Source organism: Hemitrygon akajei, chromosome 20, assembly GCF_048418815.1.
Source record: "Hemitrygon akajei chromosome 20, sHemAka1.3, whole genome shotgun sequence".
Classification (NCBI taxonomy): Eukaryota; Metazoa; Chordata; class Chondrichthyes; order Myliobatiformes; family Dasyatidae; genus Hemitrygon; species Hemitrygon akajei.
Window position 1 is genome coordinate 58,811,295 of NC_133143.1, and position 19,785 is coordinate 58,831,079.

General features: G+C 40.4%; 1 protein-coding gene across 9 annotated transcripts in view; it reads left to right on the top strand.

Moving 5' to 3' along the window:
* LOC140713820 (adenylate cyclase type 2-like) overlaps positions 1-19,785 on the top strand; it is a 500,552-nt gene that overhangs the window by 329,171 nt on the left and 151,596 nt on the right. For all 9 annotated transcript variants that reach the window (XM_073024378.1, XM_073024374.1, XM_073024382.1 and 6 more), the window contains one exon: positions 2,334-2,483. In XM_073024378.1, coding sequence (XP_072880479.1) covers positions 2,334-2,483 — 150 coding nt within the window. The remainder of the gene's footprint in view (positions 1-2,333; positions 2,484-19,785) is intronic.

A 19,785-nucleotide genomic window follows, 5' to 3' on the forward strand; every position in this document is an offset into this window, starting at 1 on the left:
GTTTTCTGAAGGAAAAGGAAGTGATGTCAACTGCAGCTTACATGTATTGAATAATTTTTTTAGTAAATTGGAAGAGATCTGGCAGAAAGTTAAGCCTGTATATGCCTAACCTGTCCAACCTTTCCACATAAGACAAACTACCCATTCCAAGTATTAATATTGTAAAACATCTCAAAACGGCTTCATCCTTGAGATAAGGAGATGAATGATGTTGTTTTACCAATACCCCACGTTGGGGCACTTTAGCATTAGCAGTTAGCACAACAGTTTACAGTACCAGCGACGCAGGTTCTATTCCTGCTGCTGCCTGTAAGGAGTTTGTGTGTTCTCCCTGTGACCGCGTGGGTTTCCTCCGGGTGCTCCAGTTTCCTCCCACAGTCCAAAGATGTACCGGTTGTTAGGTTAGTTGGTCATTGTAAAGTGTTCCACGATTAGACTAGGATTAAGCCAGTTTGCTGGGTGGCTTTTATGGGTGAAGGGTCAAAAGGGTTTGTTTCATGCTGTATCTCAATAACCAAATACTGAAGTGTACCCTCTCAACTTTAGTATTCAATTCCCCTCACAATAAACAGCAACATTCTATTAGCACTCTGGATTTCTTGCTCTACCTGCATACAACCCTTTTGCAAATCAAACATGAAGACACCCAGTTTGTTCTGCATCTCAGAGCACTGAAATTGCATATCACTTTGATAACATACTTCAGTTTTATCTTTCCTATTTAAATGGACAATTTCACATTTTTTCTCATTATACTCTCTTCTATTCAACCTAGTTATGTACTATAGTTCTGCAGATTCGAAGCTAAAAACCAGTCAATATATAGATTATAATTGCCAAAGAATATCACTAGACCCTTTAGACAAACTGCCATTATTAGTATCAATATTGATTAATTGTTATCACGTGCACCAAGATACAGTGAACAGCCTGTCTTGCATACAGATCAAAATCTTTACACGATGCGCTGAGTGAGAGCAAGGTGAAACAGTAACAATGGAGAATAAGGTGTAAAAGTTGCAGAGAAAGTGCAGTGCAGGTAAATGATAAAGCGTGAAATCTGAACAAAGTAGATTATGAGGTCAAGTCCATCTTATCGTACAAAAGGACCATTATTATTTTTGCAAACAAGAGAAAATCTGCAGATGCTGGGAGTCCGAGCAACACACACAAAATGCTGGAGGAACTCAGCAGGCCAAGCAGCATCCACGGAAAAATGTACAGTCGCCGTTTTGGGCCAAAACCCTTCAGCAGGACTGGAGAAAAAAAGCTGTGGAGTAGATTTAAAAGGTGGGGGGAGGGGAGAGAGAAAGGCCAGGCAATAGGTGGAACTTGGAGGGGGAGGGATGGAGCAAGGAGCTAAGAAGTTGATTGGTGAAAGAGACAGAAGGCCGTGGAAGGAAGAAAAGATGGTGGGGAGGGGGGAGCACCAGAGGGAGGCAATGGGCGGGCAAGGAGATAACATGAGTGAGGGACAAGGGGATGGGAAATAGTGAAGGGGGAGAGGCATTACTGGAAGTTAGAGAAATTGATGTTCATGCCATCAGGTTGGAGGGTACCCAAGCAGAATATAAGGTGTTGTTCCTCCAACCTAAGTGTGACCTTATTCCGACAGTGGAGGAGGCCATGGATGGACAAATCGGAATGAGAACGGGAAGTGGAATTAAAATGGGTTATTATTTTTACCTTTATGTCTTTATACACTGCATCATTTCCACAAATGACTTCTTCCCTTTATTGTTTCCCATTTCCATTCAAACCATTTCTGCATTTTAGATCCTTAAACTTAAAGTATTGCAGTCTGAGCATAGTCACAGCCCCTCCTTCACCTTTCTGAGCTTTTATCTAGAACAGGAGTTCCCAACCTCTCCACAGACCTCTCAGTTAGTGGTAGGAGTCCATGGCGTAACAAAGGTTGGGAGCCCTTGATCTAGAACATGTATGATGAATGCTCCTGGTGATGAGTTCCCACATATAACGTCTGTTGTGTGAGTTACCAGTTTGCGTTTTAAGTGTAACTCAGAAGGGTCTTCCAGATACCCATTAACGTACAGTTTCTACAGAGATTAGTATTGCCAATATCTCATGGGAATGAAGGCAAACTTTGCCATTTCTGTTGTTCTACCACAAGGTTTCCACCAGAAGGTTCTCTCAAATGACTGGAAAAGGCAGAAAAGCCACTAATCTGGTATTTTGAACTCTGCTTTTAAGCTTTCTGTTATTTACTCTACTGCAAGTGTCATTATAAACTGGAAGGAGAAGCTTTAATATGGACTCTTTAAATATTCATGTCAAGTGCAAGGATTAAAATTTTGTTTTACTGAATTTCTCAGATTTTGGCCAATGTCATCATTTTCATCTGTGGAAATCTGGCAGGAGCCTATCACAAGCATCTGATGGAACTCGCTCTACAGCAGACATATCAAGACACATGCAACTGCATTAAGTCACGTATCAAGCTGGAATTTGAAAAGCGTCAACAGGTAACTATTTATATTCCATAGCTGACTTTTCATATACTATTACATATCTCCCTCAAAATTTGAAATTTGGGTGGCGATAACAAATATGTTTTTGTTATCTCTACCATATAATTCGTATCTGCCTCACTACAGGAAGGACATGGAAACCATAGGAAGGGTGCAGAGGAGATTTACAAGGATGTTGCCAGGATTAGGGAGCATGCCATATGGGAATAGGTTGAGTGAACTCAACCTTTTCTCCTTGGAGCGACGGAGGATGAGAGGTGACCTGATAGAGGTGAACAAGATGATGAGAGGCATTGATCATGTGGATAGTCAGAGCCTTTTTCCCAGGGCTGAAATGGCTAGCACAAGAGGGCGTAGTTTTAAGGTGCTTGGAAGTAGGTACAGAGGAGATGTCAGGGGTAAGATTTTTATGCAGCGAGTGGTGAGTGCGTGGAATGGACTGCTGGTGGCGGCAGTGGAGGCGGAAGCGATAGGGTCTTTTAAGAGACTCCTGGATAGGTACATGGAGCTTAGAAAAAAAGAGGGTTATGGGTAAGCCTAGGTAGTTCTAAAGTAAGGACATGTTCGGTACAGCTTTGTGGCCAAATGGCCTGTATTGTGCTGTAGGTTTTCTATGTTCTATGTTCTATGCTCAATGACTTCTTGACTTAACACCAGCCATATCTGATAAATCTAGTGCAGCTTTCCTTCATTTGAATGGAGTCATTCAGCTTCCTGTAGGTAGCTTCATCATTTATTTTTCTTCATTTTAAATTAATTAAATAAAGTCAAAATCTAATTAAAATTTATTATCTAATTACAGTTACACTTAGTGGCCTCTTCATTAGGTACACCCTTGCACCTGCCCATTACTGCAAATATCTAGTCAGCTAATCATATCAGCGCAACTCAATGCATAAAAGTACAGAGACATGGTCAAGAGGTTCAGTTAATATTCAGACCAAACATCATAATGGTGAAGAAATATGGTCTAAATGATTTTGACTGTGGAATGATTGTTTAGTGTTGTTAAGAAGGTGTATGTTGTGTTGGCCTTCCTCAATTGTGGGATTGAGTTCAAGAGCTGTGTGGTAATGCTATAGCTATATAAGACCTCAATTAGACCCTACTTGGAGGGGGCTCATTTCTGGTCATCCTCATTACAAAAAGGATATGGATACTATAGAGAGAGTGCAGAGGAGATTTACAAGGATATTGCCTGGATTGGAGAGCATGTCTTACAAGAATAAGTTGATTGAACTTGATCTTTTCTACTTGGAATGACGGAGGATGAGAGGTGACCTGATAGAGGTGTCTAAGATGATGGGAGGCATTAATCGTGTGGATAGCCAGAGGCCTTTTCCCAGGGCTGAAATGGCTAACATGAGGAGGCATAATTTTAAGGTGCTTGGAAGTAGGGATGTCAGAGGTAAGTCTTTCACACAAAGAGTGGTGGGTGCGTGGAAGGCACTGCCAGCAAAGGTGGTAGAGACGGATACAATAGGGTCTTTTAAGAGACTCATAGATATGTACATGGAGCTTAGAAAAATAGTGAGCTATGCTGTAGGGTAATCCTAGGCAGTTTCTAGAGTACGTTACATGGTCGGCACAACATTGTGGGCCAAAGGGTCTGTAATGTACTTCTATGTTCTGTGGTGCCGGACCGGGTAGTTTGAGTATCTCAGAAACTGCTAATCTCTTGGAATTTTCACACACAACAGTCTGTGGAGTTTACAGAGAAGAGTGCAAATAGCAAAGAAAAAAAACCCCATGAGTGGCAGTTCTGTGGCACGAATACTTTGTCAATGAGCGAGGTCAGAGGAGAATGGACACGCAGGTTCAAGTTGATAGGAAGGTGACATTAACTCAGAATAAAACCCACTTCTTTCAACGGTGGTGTGCAGAAGAACATCACTGAATGCACAACATGCCAAACCCTGAAGTTTCTGAGCTCAGCAGCAGGAGATCAACTGGGTTCCCCTCCTGTAGCTAGCAAAGTGGCCACTGAGTAAGTATTGCCAACATACTACCTTGAGATTCATTTTCTTGAAGGCATTTACAAAAAAAAAAGAGGCACAATAGAATTCGTAAGACTATACATAAACAATGACTTATAAACAACCAATATGCAAAAGAAGACAAATTGTGCAAATAAAAAAATAATACTGAGAATATGACCAGTAGGGTAGATCATAGAATCAGTTCACAGAAGTGAATTATCCACACTGGTTCAGGAGTAGGGTAATAACTGTTCTTGAACCTGCTAGTGTGGGACTTAAATAAGTTCATGGCCCAAGGTAGAAGGAGTCAATTTTAGAAAACCTAGCACATTTATTTTTCAACATAGTCCCCTCCTACATTTACACACTTACTCCAGCGGTCGTGAAGCATACGGATCTTGGACCTCCAGAGAGTGTCCACAGATGGGTGATTGATAAGTTCATGGCCTTAAGGTAGGAGATGAGTTATACAGCTCTCGTTACATGCACGTACAGTTCAACTCTTTGAATGATTATGCAGAAAGTTTGAAGTTAATAACTCATCTCCTTCTAACCTAGGCCACAAACTTATCAATCACCCCTCGTATAACAGTTTCATGCTTTTTTTAAAAGAAGTGTTTCATTTTTTTTAGTAGTTTTCAAATGAAAATTGCAAACTGTTGCTAAATGATTCAGCTGATCAGACAGTGTAAGCCCTCAGCCAGTCTGTAGGTTACCTTGTGAGAGGGTCACCATGATACCAGTAATCAGCCCAATCAGTCAATTGAGTGAAGATGCGGGGCTGCCACATGTAACGATCAGAGATCAGTTCAATCAAGCCCTGTCTTTAATTATATGCTTCAGTCTATTTCATTTTGGTAGTGATCTTGAATGAGATATATAGTTAGGTGGTCAGTCCCCACTTATCAGAAGGCATGGGTTGATATAAAATTGCAGAAGACGTCTTTTTTTGTCAGAAGTTTTAATGTTTGTACTTTTGCATTCATTGTATTCAAACGTAATTGTCTGTACAATGTACCTTGTTCATAAAATTCACTCCCACCAATTTTAATGGAATAAATTTCAGAAGCAGTGTACAAAAGGTAGATACCAGTGTATTCCAAATTATTGTAAAGGAACAACTTCAGTTTTCTATATCAATACAACATTAAATAAACCGTTGACCATGAACAGCGTAGCCTGCTGCTGAAGTACTTTTGTAAATTGGTCCTTTAGTACTGTCAAAGGGAACTTTAGTAAAAGAGGAAAGCTATAAAAAGGAATCAAGATTTTAATTGTTTATCAACCATTATAATTAAAACACTGAAGTTGTTCACTAAAAAGCTGCTACCTCATGTTAAATGCAGTCTTGTTTCCAGCAGCACACACAAAACGATGGAGGCACTCAGAAGGTCAGGCATCATCTATGGAGGGGAATTGAAAAAGGAGATCTCTCTCCTCTTTGCCCAAGGAGTAAGGGAGCTGAAGCCAGAATGAGAAAGTGAGAGGAAGTAGAAGTGTATAAGCTGGCAGATGATAGGTGAGGGGGGAAGGGTGATGATGTATGAAGCTGGGAGGTGATGGGTGGAATAGCTAAAGGACTGAAGAAGAAGGAATTTGACAGGAAAGGCACTGGACCATAGATTAAGAGGAAGGAGGTGGGGAAGCAGAGGGAGGTGATGGGTAGCTCATGTGGACAGGGGAGGAGATGAGAAAGGATGGGAGGGTAATCAGAATGGGGAACAGAAAAAGAAAGAATGGGGAGTGGTCCACTTCTACAATCCTTACTTCAATTCTTATTTATCTTATGAATAGTTAAGTGGCATGCCATGAAATTATCTATTTGCATTGTAATGGTAGAAGAGCAAAATCTAGATTTCCGAGGTTATTGTCCAACTAGCTGTCTCATATGGAAAGCAGCAAGAATTGGCATTTAGTGTTATGAGTCAACTGAGACAGATGGCTTGCTTTGGAAAGCAAAAGCAATCTTACATGCTTCATCTGCAAGGGTGACACTTGGAGTCAAATGGCTTAAATCCTTGCAGGGACTCGCTTCTTGTCTTTCCATTCCTGTCAGCACTTGGACACAACATCTTCTACGCATTCTTCAAATGGCAAAATCATGTGAATAAATCAAGGCTCGTCTCTTGTTTCCAGTTTAGAAGATCTGCCAATCTGAGTAGAGTGGTAGAGTGGTGTTAAGGGTACATGGAAAATGAGAGTGGAGAACATGGATGAAGGAAATAGCAGAGAGTAACTTGCAATCAGAGTAGTGGGAATCGAGTAAGGAATGCTTTAATAGTTGTGGTAGTCTGCTGGCCGTTAAGGAAGAATCTAAGACAAGAGACAGTATTCGGATGGGTGTGTAATGAGGTTATTTCACTGTATGTTTCAATGTACATGTGGCAAATAATGCTAATCTTTAGTCTCCCAACATTTTGGAACTATCTGGATGAGAACCTCAATCCCCCAGGGATAATAAACTATATAGCAAACACTGCTCAACACACTCAAGATGCTGGAGGAACTCAGCAGGATAGGCAGCATCTAAGGAAAAGAGTAAACTATCAACATTTCAGACTGAGAACCTTCGTCAGGACTGGGAAGAAAGAGGAGAAGCCAGAGTAAGAAGACCCTTCCAGTCCTGATGAAGGGTCTTGGCCTGCAACGTCGACTGTTTACTCTTCTCCATAGATGCTGCCTGCTGAATTCTTCCAGTGTTGAGTGTATGTGTTGGTTTGGATTTCCAACATCTGCAGATCTTCTCATGTTTGTGACCAAATGCTGGTCAAAGGGATTAGTTTAGACAGGTACTTGATGGTCACCGTAGCCAAGTTGAGGAAAGTTCACCTTGCCTTAAGAGGTATTGTTTCTTTTGAATTTCACCACAATTGATGCTCTTTATCTGGTATCCTTAAAGGATGCAAACTGTAATATTTCTTTGATCTTCAATTTTATTGGATTTAATAAGGGTCACAATTTTGAAGGCATCTTTGAGAAGCTACCTGATCAAATGAATAGTGTGTGAACATCATTCAGATTGAACAAAGAAGTTTCAGTAGCAAACTTGTTGTTCTAACCCAAACTGGGAGAATTTAAACAGGACAGCATACTTTCTCCCTCCAAGAGGACCACAACTTTGTCATGGTTTGGAGGCTTGTCTGTCTCAAGGACCCAGAGAGCTATGTTGGCTGGGGTCTGGGCTTTATGCTTTGGCTGTTGGTAGGGCCACCTTCGCCAAACAGGTCAAAAGGTAGAGGCCAGACTGAGTGTGGTCCACCAGTCCTCCAGGTTCGGAGGTTCAGCTCAGGGCTAACAACCCTATCTGTTGTTACAGAAACGGTAATTAAGAATCCTTTCACATATGAGTGAGAAGACATTCCTGTGTCTCCATCCAGGACTTGCATGACTGACAGTAGTGAAAGCTACTGACACAATGAAGGGAGCTCTAACACCACCAGTGATGGAGGACCTTTCATTGTGGCCCTAAACGCCAGTGGCATAACGGGTAGTAAATATGAAAGCATACTTTCTCTGAGTGAATTTTGTGTTGAGTTTAATGAAACAACCTGTCATATTCAACTTATTACTGTCAAGTTCCTCAGACCAGTTTGGATTTCAACAGATCAAAGTGGAAGCATGAAAAACTGCAGGGTGATTAATGGGTGTACAGTGCCTAAATTCAATTGTACATAGCAGTGTTTTATGAAAAATTTATGGCTGCAAAACAATAAATTATAGCAGAAGCAATATTATAGTTTCAATTTTTTTATCAGTGCACTGTTTTCCCATAACTCTTATAAAGGAATCCTGTTTATTTGAGTAATAAATGTTGGCACTAAGTGAACGATAATAAATAGAAAGTTGACATCTTCAACTTGTCCTATTCATATCAAATAGACAGATTTTGCTGGTACAGGACATCTCACAAATGTGCCCATTAGTTGGGCTGGCTCATGCACATTATAAATGAAAGCTGTTCCCTTGCAATTTATTGAAAGTGGGAGCTGATAATGCTATGGCAAGAGAACAAGAGGATCCTCAGTAAGCAATGAACATCATCTTTGAATGAAGAGATGAAAGGATTGCGAAGTAGTTAAAAGGTTGAGGAAAGAAAATAGTTTTGGTGGGGGGAGTCCATTTCATATTAGGTACATTAGGGAAGAAGGCTGGGTTAGAAGTTGAGGTTGAGAATCCACTTCACCAAAAGGTGCACTGACAAAGCCATGAGAAGTTATTTTCCTGCTTTATGACCAATTATTTAATGGTGCTGAACGGCAACACACACCACACAACTTTAGCTCTACTGTTTAAAATTTTATTGCCCACGCAACGTTCAATACATTCCCAAATTGCTAGATAATATGTGAGAAATAGAAAATTGATGGAGACACACCAAATGTTCAGGAAATTCTGTGTTTTTCCTGGTTGGGGTTGTGTGGCCACTGGGGCTCTTCCGTTCCCTCAAAATGGGACTGCAAATAGTTTGGGGAGGAAGGAGGAGGATAAACTGCCTACAGTACCCAGGAGATCAAATTGTTCCTTTTCATTCACTTCTGCCTCACCATATTCAATATTGTTTTTATGAAATGCTTTTCCCTTACATTCACCACTGACATCTATATGTCCAGAAAATGCCATTACTGCAATGTCTGGATTTTTATTTAAATTTTTCGTAGAAGAGAGAATATTGAACCTCCAGGAGGTGCATAGAACTTGCAAAAGGCCCTCTAGCCACCTCCTGGAGTCAGTGAGTGATGGTATTGAGTTATTCTCTCGGGCCCTAGAAAGTGAATATCTATCACAGGTTAACCTCCTGTAGCATGCCAACTAGTGCTTCAGGTTTAACTGCTGGCCTTTATTTTCGGAGCTAACTGATTCCATTTTTTCAGACATTGGCCTGGAAGGCATTCTATATCCCTCTAATGGATAAAGGATATTTCTCCTTCACCTAATCCTGCAGTGGAGAGCTCCAAAAATGAAGCCTCATTTTCCCTCATATTCCACTTGAGTGGGCTCCAACCTGATATCAATTTCCCAAACCTTTGGTAATGTCTCCCCCTCCCTCTTCTGGATCCTCTCTCATGCCTTTTCTTCTCCTCACCTGCCCATCACCCTGCTCTGCTGCCCCTCCTCCATCCCTTTCACCCACAGCCTGCTGTCCTCTCCAGTCAGAGTCTCCCTTCTTCAGCCCTTTAACTCTTTCACCTGTCAAATCTCCACCTTCCCCAACCCACCCACCATCCTCCTCATTCTTTCTGTCACTTGAAGGGAGGGAGGCAAAAGACAAGAGATGATAGGCCAGTTAGTGCTTGGGAAGACATTGAAGTATATTATCAAGGAGGCACATGAAAAAATAGGCTGAAGTCGGCATGATTTCCTTCAGGAGAAATCTTGCCTGATAAAACAGTTGGAATTCTTTTAGTAAATAACAGGCATGATGGATTTCAAATCAAGCCCTATCCAGGAGAGTCAGTGTTTGTTGTTTCCTTGGATTATCAAAAGGCCTTTGACAAAGTGCTGCACATGAGGCTGCTAAACAAGACAAGAGCCCAAGGTATTACAGGAAAAACGCTAGCATGGCTAGAAGACTGGTTAACTGGCAGGAGGCAAAGAGTGGGAATAAAGGGGGCTTATTTGGTTGGCTGCCAAAGACTGGTGGTGTTCCGCAGGGGTCGGTGTTGTGGTCACTTCTTTTCACGCTACAGATCAATCATTTTGATGACAGAATTGATGGCATAGCAGCCAAGTTTGTGGAAGGTATAAAGATAAGTGATAGGACAGGTAGTGTTGAGGAAGCAGGGGGGTCTGCAGAAGGACTTAAACAGATTAGGAGAATGGGAAAAGAATATAGTGCAGAGGAATGTACGGTCATGCACTTGGTAGAAGGAGTAAAGGTGTTTTCTAAACGGGAAAAAAACTCAAAAATAAGAAGTGCAAAAATCCTTGTGCAGAATTCCCGAAAGGTTACCTTACAGACTGAGTTGGTGTTAAGGAAGCCAAATGGAATGTTAGCATTCATTTTGAGAGGATTAGAATATGAATGCAATGCCTGAGGCTTTATAATGTCTGGTTAGACCACACGGAGTTATGTGAGCAGTTTTATCTAAGAAAGGAGGTATTGGCATTGGAGAGGGTCCAGATGAGGTTTACAAGAAAGATCACAGAAATGAAAGGGTTAATGTATGAGAAGTGTTTGATGGTCTAGTCCTGTACTCACTGGAGTTTAGAAGAATGAGGGGAGTGGATCTCATTGAAACCTAACGACTTTTGAAAGACCTAGATAGAGTGGACTTGGAGAGGATGTTTCCTATAAAGGGGAGACTAGGATCAGAGGGTACAACCTTAGAATAGAAGGATGTCCGTTTGGAACAAAGATGAGGAGGAATTTCTTTAGCCAAGGGTAGTGAATCTGTGGAATTCAATGTCACAGACGGCTGAGAAGGCCAATCCATTTGGCATATTTTAACTGAAGTTTGATAAGTACTAAGCCTTTGTTTTAAGGCTTAATACTTGATAAGTTTTAAGCCACTAATACAGCCAGCGTGTTAACTGGCTGGATGCTGCAACTGTTGATATCGACAGGCAGAAGAAGATTGCAACATTGTCTAAAATTCACTTAATTGTGCTCAGGATTCCCATGCCCAATTCTGTGATTCTTTTCATTACTAAATTAGGGAAGGAGATACAGGCGCCTGAAGACCCACATTCAACATTTTTGAAAGAACTCCTTTCTCTCTGCCATCAGATTTCTGAATGGTCCATGAACACTACCTCACTATTCCTCACTAATTTACCTTTTTAATTGTAACTTTCAGTAATCTGTTTGTACTGCACTACTGCCAGCAAGCAACAACTGTCACGGCTGATTTTGATTCTGATCAAATTTAGCCTTTTCTCCTTTTGAAATTCATGCTGATTGTAGACAATTCATTCAGTGGCATCGAGCACAGTTGACCTGGTTAATGTGGTGGGTAACTCCAATAGTCCAATGCACCATTGATTCATTTGGGCCAAATGCTGAAAAATATATGTGTTCCTTCTTGAGGCTGAATATTCTAATACATTACCAAGCAGCAATCTCATTTTAAAAGCTGGTACCTAATTAGCTGCAGAGCCTAAAAGAAGAATACAAAGGTTTTAATGAAAAAAATTATTAAATGGCCTGAAAGCAAAAAGCATTCTGCTTTCTATTAATATTTATATTCATTTCTAACTTATTTCATTTTCATCATAGTCTATAACATAATAATTCAAAAATTTCAGCACTGAAGTATAAATTGAACAGTTACTGATAAAATCTGGAAGCATGCCAAAATGTACATGTCTGAGGACTGGTTTAAGTTGGTCTGGGGGCATGATCACCATTATTCTGGCAAGCTGTGGTTGTCAATTTGATCACAACTAATTTTCAAGGCAATGTATAAAGGGCATAGGATAAATGGATCTTTTTCACAGAGCTGGCACAGGAACAGGATTTCCTTCTGCACTGTTGATTTTATGATTCTAGTTTGGATCAGTAGAAATAATATTCCTTCAACTAAAATGAGGTAGCAAGCTTGTTCCTTCAAATCAAACCATATCTAGTCTGGTGGCACAAGATGGTAAAATATCAGGAAATGCACCTCCAGTACAGAATTAAAACTTGCAGCCAAGATCGGTGTCATCCAGCATTATAGTGTCATAGAATCTTGAAGCACTACAGCACAGAAACAATTGATGCCAAACTTTTATTCTGCTTACTCCCATCTGCCAGCACCCAACCGTAGCCTTCCATATTCCTCCCATCCATATACTTATCCAATTTTCTCTTAAATGTTGAAATTGAACCTGCATCCACCATTCCCCTGGCAGCTCGTTCCACACTCTCACCACCCTCTGAATGAAGAAATTCCCCCTCAAATTCCACTTGAAAATTTCACATTTCAGCCTTAGCCTATGACCTCTAGTTGTAGTTTCACGTGACCTCAGTGGATAAAGCCCACTTGAATTTTTCCTCCCTTTACCCCTCATATGCTGTATACCACTATCAAATCTCCCCTCATTCTCCTACACTCCAGGGATTAAAGTCATAACCTATTCAACCTTTTCCAAAATATAGAAAGTTACTCATTCTTAAGCAAGTAAATCTTTATTTGTGAATTATCTTAAGCTAGATAATTTCTCCCTGCCAAAGAGTACCATTTTCTTACAATTCTTTTTGTAATTTTGCTTTCTCCAAATTAAGAAAAAATCTTTTTAAAACACAACGATCAGCTGACAGACAATGCCCAAAAGTCCCCAGTAGACCAAAGCTTTCAAGAGAGGTAGTTCAGTAGATTTTCTTTTAGCCCTACTAAAGCCACAACAGCTTGAGTATAGGTGTCATGTTTTTCTAGGCTCGATTAAAATTGAGCAAAATGCAAAACTCTTGGCACTAGTTTCCAGGAAGTTTAATTCCAACACAGCATTGCTGTTTTTATATTTGATGCCAATGTTTATTTCAAGCAATCACTGGGGATGCCTAGCATAGATCCAATTCAATATGGTAACAGCAACTTTTTGTGTAGATGAATAGAGCCCCTATTTCCTTCTCAAAGTTCCCAGGAAATGTTAACGCATCCCTGCATCAAAGCGTTTTAGTATGATTTAAAATATACTAGCTCTAACAGCTTTGTTTGTTTCTTATTGACAATTGTTCATTTCACAGTAGAGTGAGCACAGTCTTTCTTGGCGAGCAACACCATTGACTGAGCAGTGAGAAGCAAACACTGCCTGGATTGCTCCAGGATAAAATACATTCCAACATTTCAGCTGCTTCTACAAGCATTTATTTGCCTAATACAATTCTGTGTATGTTTTGCTTCCCTAAATGAGGATGTTGGTTGAGGAGTTTTACTGATGGTACTTCAAAGAGAAATGGAAACGCAATCATAAGCTTTTTTCAATGAATTTATTTATTTAGTTGATTTATTTGTTTGATTAGAGATACAGCATGGTAACAGGCCTATTACACCAGTTGACCAATTTCCTATTGACTCGTATGTCTTTGGAACGTGGGGGGAAGCTGGAGCACCCGGAGGAAACCCACACAGTCATGGGGAGAAAGTACTACAAATTCCTTACAGCAGAGGAATTGAACCTGTATCGCTGCTGCTGAATTAGTTTTATGCTACTGTGCTGTCCCAATGAAGCTAAATTTGAATACTGAAATTGATTTCAGAAATGTTGCAGCTCTATAAAACCCTGGTTACGCCACGCTTGCGATATTGTGTTCAATTCTGGTCACTTCATCATAGGAAGGATGTGGAAGCTCTAGGGAGAGTGCAGAAGAGATTTAGCAGGATGATACCTGGATTAAAGAGCGTGTTTTATGAGGAAATGTTGAGCAAGCTGGGGCTTTTCTCTTTGGAGCGAATGGGGATGAGAGGTAACTTGACAGAGGTGTACAAGATGATGAGAGACAAATTGAGTGGGTAGCCTGAAATTTTCACCCAAGGTGGGAATGGCTAATTCAAGGGGAAATAATTTTCAGGTGATTGGAAGAAAGTATAGTTAGGGAGGAGGATAAGTTATTTTACACAAAGAGTGGTGGGTGCATTAAATGGCCTGCCAGGGGTGGTGGGAGAGGCGGATACATTAGAGACATTTAAGAAACTCTTAGATGGGCAAATGGATGATAGAAAAATGGAGGGCTACATAGGAGGGAAGGGTTGGATTAAAAGGTCGGCATAACACTTTGGGCTGAAGGGCCTGTACTGACATCAACATGGATTCCATGTTCTAAAAGTCATCTTAATGTCCCATGATTAATCAGCTTGATAGAGTAATTAAATCTTAATATCTGCGCTATACTTTAAATTGTGTAATGCACAACAGCTATCCAGGCATTCCTCTTCCGAAAATTTCCCAATCACAATGGCCATAACCACCTGGATAGATGTAACTTCACCTGCTTTGGGTCCAGTCTCAGCAAAAAACTGTGCATATTGCAACCACAGGGGTTGAATTGGATACATATGCCAAATGAATTAGAAATTTTAAATTATAATATTTTTATCAGTACAACCTGCAATTCTGTATCAAGGTACCGGGGAACAAGGGTAGAAATTTGTTGGGACTGGATTTGGGTTCTAAAGCAACAATCCCATTGTAACACATATCCAGATAGATAGGTGATGATTCTACCATCAATATCATCTGGATGAATTGTCTGTGAAGGAGCAACTGAAAGTAATTGCTTGCTCTTACTTGAATCAATCTCAGACTCCTTGTCCTGATTGCATGCAGCACTCTGCCAGACAAATAACATGAAAGAGACCTTTCTTGGTAGGTACTGTAAAAACTGTCCAAATCCACGTGTTTCTGTGTAAATACACCCTAAGGAATTGAACCTGAAACAAAATAGTTTTTCAGTTATACTAGTAACATCGAGGATAACTACATCACATGTGTCCTTATTGCTCAAAAAAACAGGAAAACTGGTGGTCAAATAAATGGACTTTACTCCAGGTGGTCTTACTAGCAGTTTTACTTGGTGATCAACTGTACCTCTTTTGAAACAGTATTTTAAACTTCTGTTTTTTAATATGGTTTTGTTCTGAGGACAATATTTGCATAATGAAAGTAACATAATTTACATCTTTCACCAGAAAATAATGTAATATTGAAATTTAGAAAATAATTAAGTTGTTCTCCTGAAGATATTAAACAATTAGAAAATAATAAAATGTCAACTTAATACTATAAACTACAACTCATGTTCTCAGTATTCTTTTCGTATTTGTAGTTTGTCTTTTGCACATTGGTTGTTTGGCAGTCATTGTATTTCTTTGTTCCACTCCGAATGCCTGCAAGAAAATAAATTTCAAGGTAGTATGTGGTAACATATACGCACTTGGATGATAAATTTGCTTTGAACTTTGAAGAAATGGCCATTCTGTTGTTTTTTTAAAAGTTCTGCACTGTGTAGTGACTTTTAACTAGAGCTGACAAAAAGGAGAAGAAATTCAAGCAAAGCACTTGGAAGGAGAACTAATAATTAAAGTGATAGATGGGGATATATTCCGTCTAGGTAGCCTCCGACCTGATGGCATGACCTCCTCTACTGTCAAGATGAAGCCACACTTAGGTTGGAGGAACAGCACCTCATATTTCGTCTAGGTAGCCTCCAATCTGATGGCATGAACATTGATTCCTCTAACTTCCGTTAATGCCCCCCTCCCCCTCTTACTCCATTCCTTATTTATTTATTTGTTTGTTTGTTTGTTTATTATTTTCCCCCCTTTTTTTCTTCTTTTTTCTCTCTCTGTCCCTCTCACAATCACTCCTTGCCTGCTCTCCATCTCCCTCTGGTGCTCCCCTCCCCCCTTCTTTCTCCCGAGGCCTCCCATCCAATGACCCTTTCCCTTCTCCAGCTCTGTCTCCCTTTTGCCAATCACCTTTCCAGCTCTTAGCTTCACCCCCTCCGGTCTTCTCCTTTCATTTCGGATCTCCCCCTCCCCCGCCCACTTTCAAATCTCTTACTTTCTTTTCTTTCAGTTAGTCCTGACGAAGGGTCTCGGCCCGAAACGTCGACTGTACTTCTCCCTATAGATGCTGCCTGGCCTGCTGCGTTCCACCAGTATTTTGCGTGTGTTAATCAAAGTGATAGTCAAAATTTTGGTATTTTTCACTTTGCTAAAGCATGAAGTAGGAAACATATGCTGAATTGCTTGGCAGATTTATAATTCTAGGAGCAATGCTAAAAAGATTGAAAAGTGATTAATATCACAGTATACTTATGAAATAGAAAGTATTACTGATAATTGCAGTCTTGTCAGTTATAAATTATTACTAAATTACATGTACCTGCTTTACACAAAAGATTTGAACAGATTCAACACAAGTAAATTGTAACAGTTAACACTTGGCCTTAGATTATGTCGTGTTTTGGGGATTTTTTTTAGTGCCTTGAAAGCAAAATTTAAGACTATTAGCTTGGTTAGCAGGCTAGTTGCATCATGTGAGGAAGATTGCTTGCAGGCAATGTGTTTCAGGAATGGATGGGTCTGCAAGCATGATTTCCCATCCATTTAAATTAGCAGAGAGAAATTCAGACACAGCAGGCTTGTAATTTCCAAGTAAGTGCCTCTGGTGTGAACCATTCTTCTCTGGTAGCTTCCAAAGAGAATCAATACTAGGAGATTTTGATGTTTTGGCGGTACGCCTGGAGATTTACAGTGAAATTGAAACCTCGTGGTGTGTAAAATAAAGCAACAATTCGATGATAAAAGGCAAATTAGTGTAAAATTAAGCCAATTAAGTTTAAAATAGTGAAAGCAATGGATTAACCATGAAATTTTTCTACTTGGAGTATTTGCAGGAGTTCTCAGAGAAATGCCCAGTGCTCCAAGGACACTTCTTAATGAGGTGTGATGCGGTAACCTATGCAGGCAAAAAGCAGCTGGCATGTGCCGTGACCTGCAAAGTCAGCTGAATACCGTCTTAGAAATGGGGTTTGTGTGAACTCTTCTGCTGGCTTATATGAGCTGGAAATTTTTAACTTCAATGGACAGAAGAGACTGCACGATGAAGAAAATGAATGAAGATGAAGATATTGGTATTCTCCATCGTTAAGTTCTTCAGTCCTACTTGTGGCCATGGGCCCAGTAACATATGCTCAGTGGCCACTTTATTAGGTTTCTCCTGTACCTAATAAAATGGACCCTGAGTGTATGTTTGTGATTTTCTGCTGCTGTAGCCCATCCACTTCAAGGTTCAATATATTGTGCATTCGGTGATGCTCTTCTGCACACAACTGTTGTAATGAGTGGTTATTTGCATTCCTGTCAGCTTGAACAAGTCTGGCCATTCTCCTCCAACCTCTCTGATTAACATGGCATTTTCACCAACAGAACTTCCACTCACTCAACCTTTTTTTTTCTCCCATCATTCTCTGTAAACTCCGGAAACTATTGTGCATGAAAATCCGTTTCTGAGATATCAAACCACCCTGTCTGCTGCCAATAAACATTACACAATCAAAATCATTTAGATCACATTTCTTCCCCATTCTGATGTTTAGTCTGAACAACAACCGAACCTCTTGACCATGCCTGCATGCTCTTCTGCATTGAGTTGCTGCCACATGATTGGCTGATTAGATATTTGCATTAATGAGCTGTTGTACAGGCATACCTAATAACGCGGCCACTGAGTGTGTACTTTGAAGTGCACGTGACAAATAAAGCTAGTCTCCTTAAAGCTAATCTCTGTAGAATGAGGAGTTTATATTAATTAAGCTGATCTGAGGTTGGACATGCATCTTCCATTTGAACATGAGTATACTCTGTCTCACATGAAGTTATTGAAGTTCCTTGTATTCTGCACATACAGTCCCCACCTCTGAGCACATCTAGAAGGAGTGCTGTCACAGGAAGGAAGCATCCATCATTAAGGACCCCCACCATACAGGCCATGCTCTCTTATTGTTGTGGCCATCAGGAGGGAGATCCAGGAGCCTCAGGTCCTGCACCACCAGGTTTAGGAACAGTTATTATCATTCAACCATTAAGCTCCAATGTGGATAACTTCCCTCACCTCAGGTTTGAACTGACTCCACAACCTATGGACTCACTTCCAAGGATTCTACCACTCATGTTCTCAGTATTATTTACTTGCTATTTATTTATTATTATTACTTGTTTTATTTTTGTATTTGCACAGTTTGACAGTGGGGAGTTGTGGTCAACAATAACAGCCAACAATTTAAATATATTCCTGCACTTTTGTCTTTAAGATTTGAGTTAATCCATCATAAACTCCTAGAAATGTGCAGTGCAGAACCAATCACTTTCCAGCCGACTGTGATGTTTATCTGGGTTCATCCCATTTGTCACTATGGGTCAAAGTTCAAATTTCAAAGTCAATATGTCACCATATTCTACTCTGAGATTCACTTCTTGCAGGCATTTACAGGAAAATAAAGAAATACAGTAGAATTTCTGAGAACTCCCTCTCATCTTAAATATGTGATCTCTAGCACTAGACTTCCCTGCCCTGTGAAAAAGTCTATTTGTCGTATCTGATATTAATATGAATGAAAGAGTGCTGAAAATATTTACAGGGATGTGCTGGGATTTGAGGACCTGAGTCATAGGGAAACGTTGAATCTATGTGGACTTTATTCCTTGAAACGTGGAAGACTGAGAGGAGATTTGATAGAGGTATACAAAACTATGAAGGGTATAGATAGGGTAAATGCAAGCAGACTTTTTCCACTGAAGTTGGATGGGTTTACAACTAGAGGTCACAGGTTAAGGTTGTGTCATCTTTCCTTTAGTATACGTGGGGTGATTGATAAGTTCATGGCCTAAGGTAGAAGGAGTCAATTTTAGAAAACCTGGCACATTTATTTTTCCTACATTTACACACTTTGTCCAGCGGTCGTGGAGCATACAGGTCCTTTCTTTGTAGAAGTTGGCGACTTGGACCTCCAGAAGTGGTCCACAGCAAGGGTGATTGATAAGTTTGTGGCCTAAGGTAGAAGGAGATGAGTTATTAACTTCAGACTTGCTGCGTAATCACTCAAAGAGTTGAACTGCATTGCATATAACAAGAGCTGTATAATTTATCTCCTTCTACCTCAGGCCACGAACTTATCAAGCACCCCTGCTGTGGACCACCTGGAGGTGCAAGACGCTCTCGTTGCATGTACGTGCAGCTCAACTCTTTGAGTGATAATGCAGAAAGTTTGAAGTTAATAACTCATCTCCTTCTACCTTAGGCCACAAACTTATCAATCACCCCTCGTATTTCTTCCTCTTTGGGATGTGTATATCCTGTGCTTTCCTAATTGCTTCCAGAAATTCCAGCCATTGCTGTTCTGCCATCATCCCTACCAGTGTTCCTTTCCATTCAATTCTGGCCAGTTTCTTTCTCACACCTCTGTAATTCTCTTTACTGCACTGTAACACTGATACATCTGACTTTGGCTTTTCCTTCTCGAATTTTAGGGTGAATTGGGTTATATTGCCTTTAATGGGAATCTTGGATAGGTACGTGGATGGTAGGGGTATGGTCCCAGAGCAGCCCAATGGGGCTAGGCAGAATAACACTTTGGCATGGACTAGTTGGGCCACAGCACCTGTTTCTGTGCTACAGTACTCTATGACTCTATCTATGGCCCTCATAATTCTATATAGCTCTTTGTATCTTTGACTCCTACATTCCTGTGAGAATATACCCGGTCTGTTTTCACTTCATTCCAGACATCATCCTGGCAAATAGTTTTTAAATGATTTTGGACAGGCCTTAAGCAAGTGCATTAAAGATTGCTGTTTGGTCTGCATGGAGACCTATCTTAATAATAACTGGCG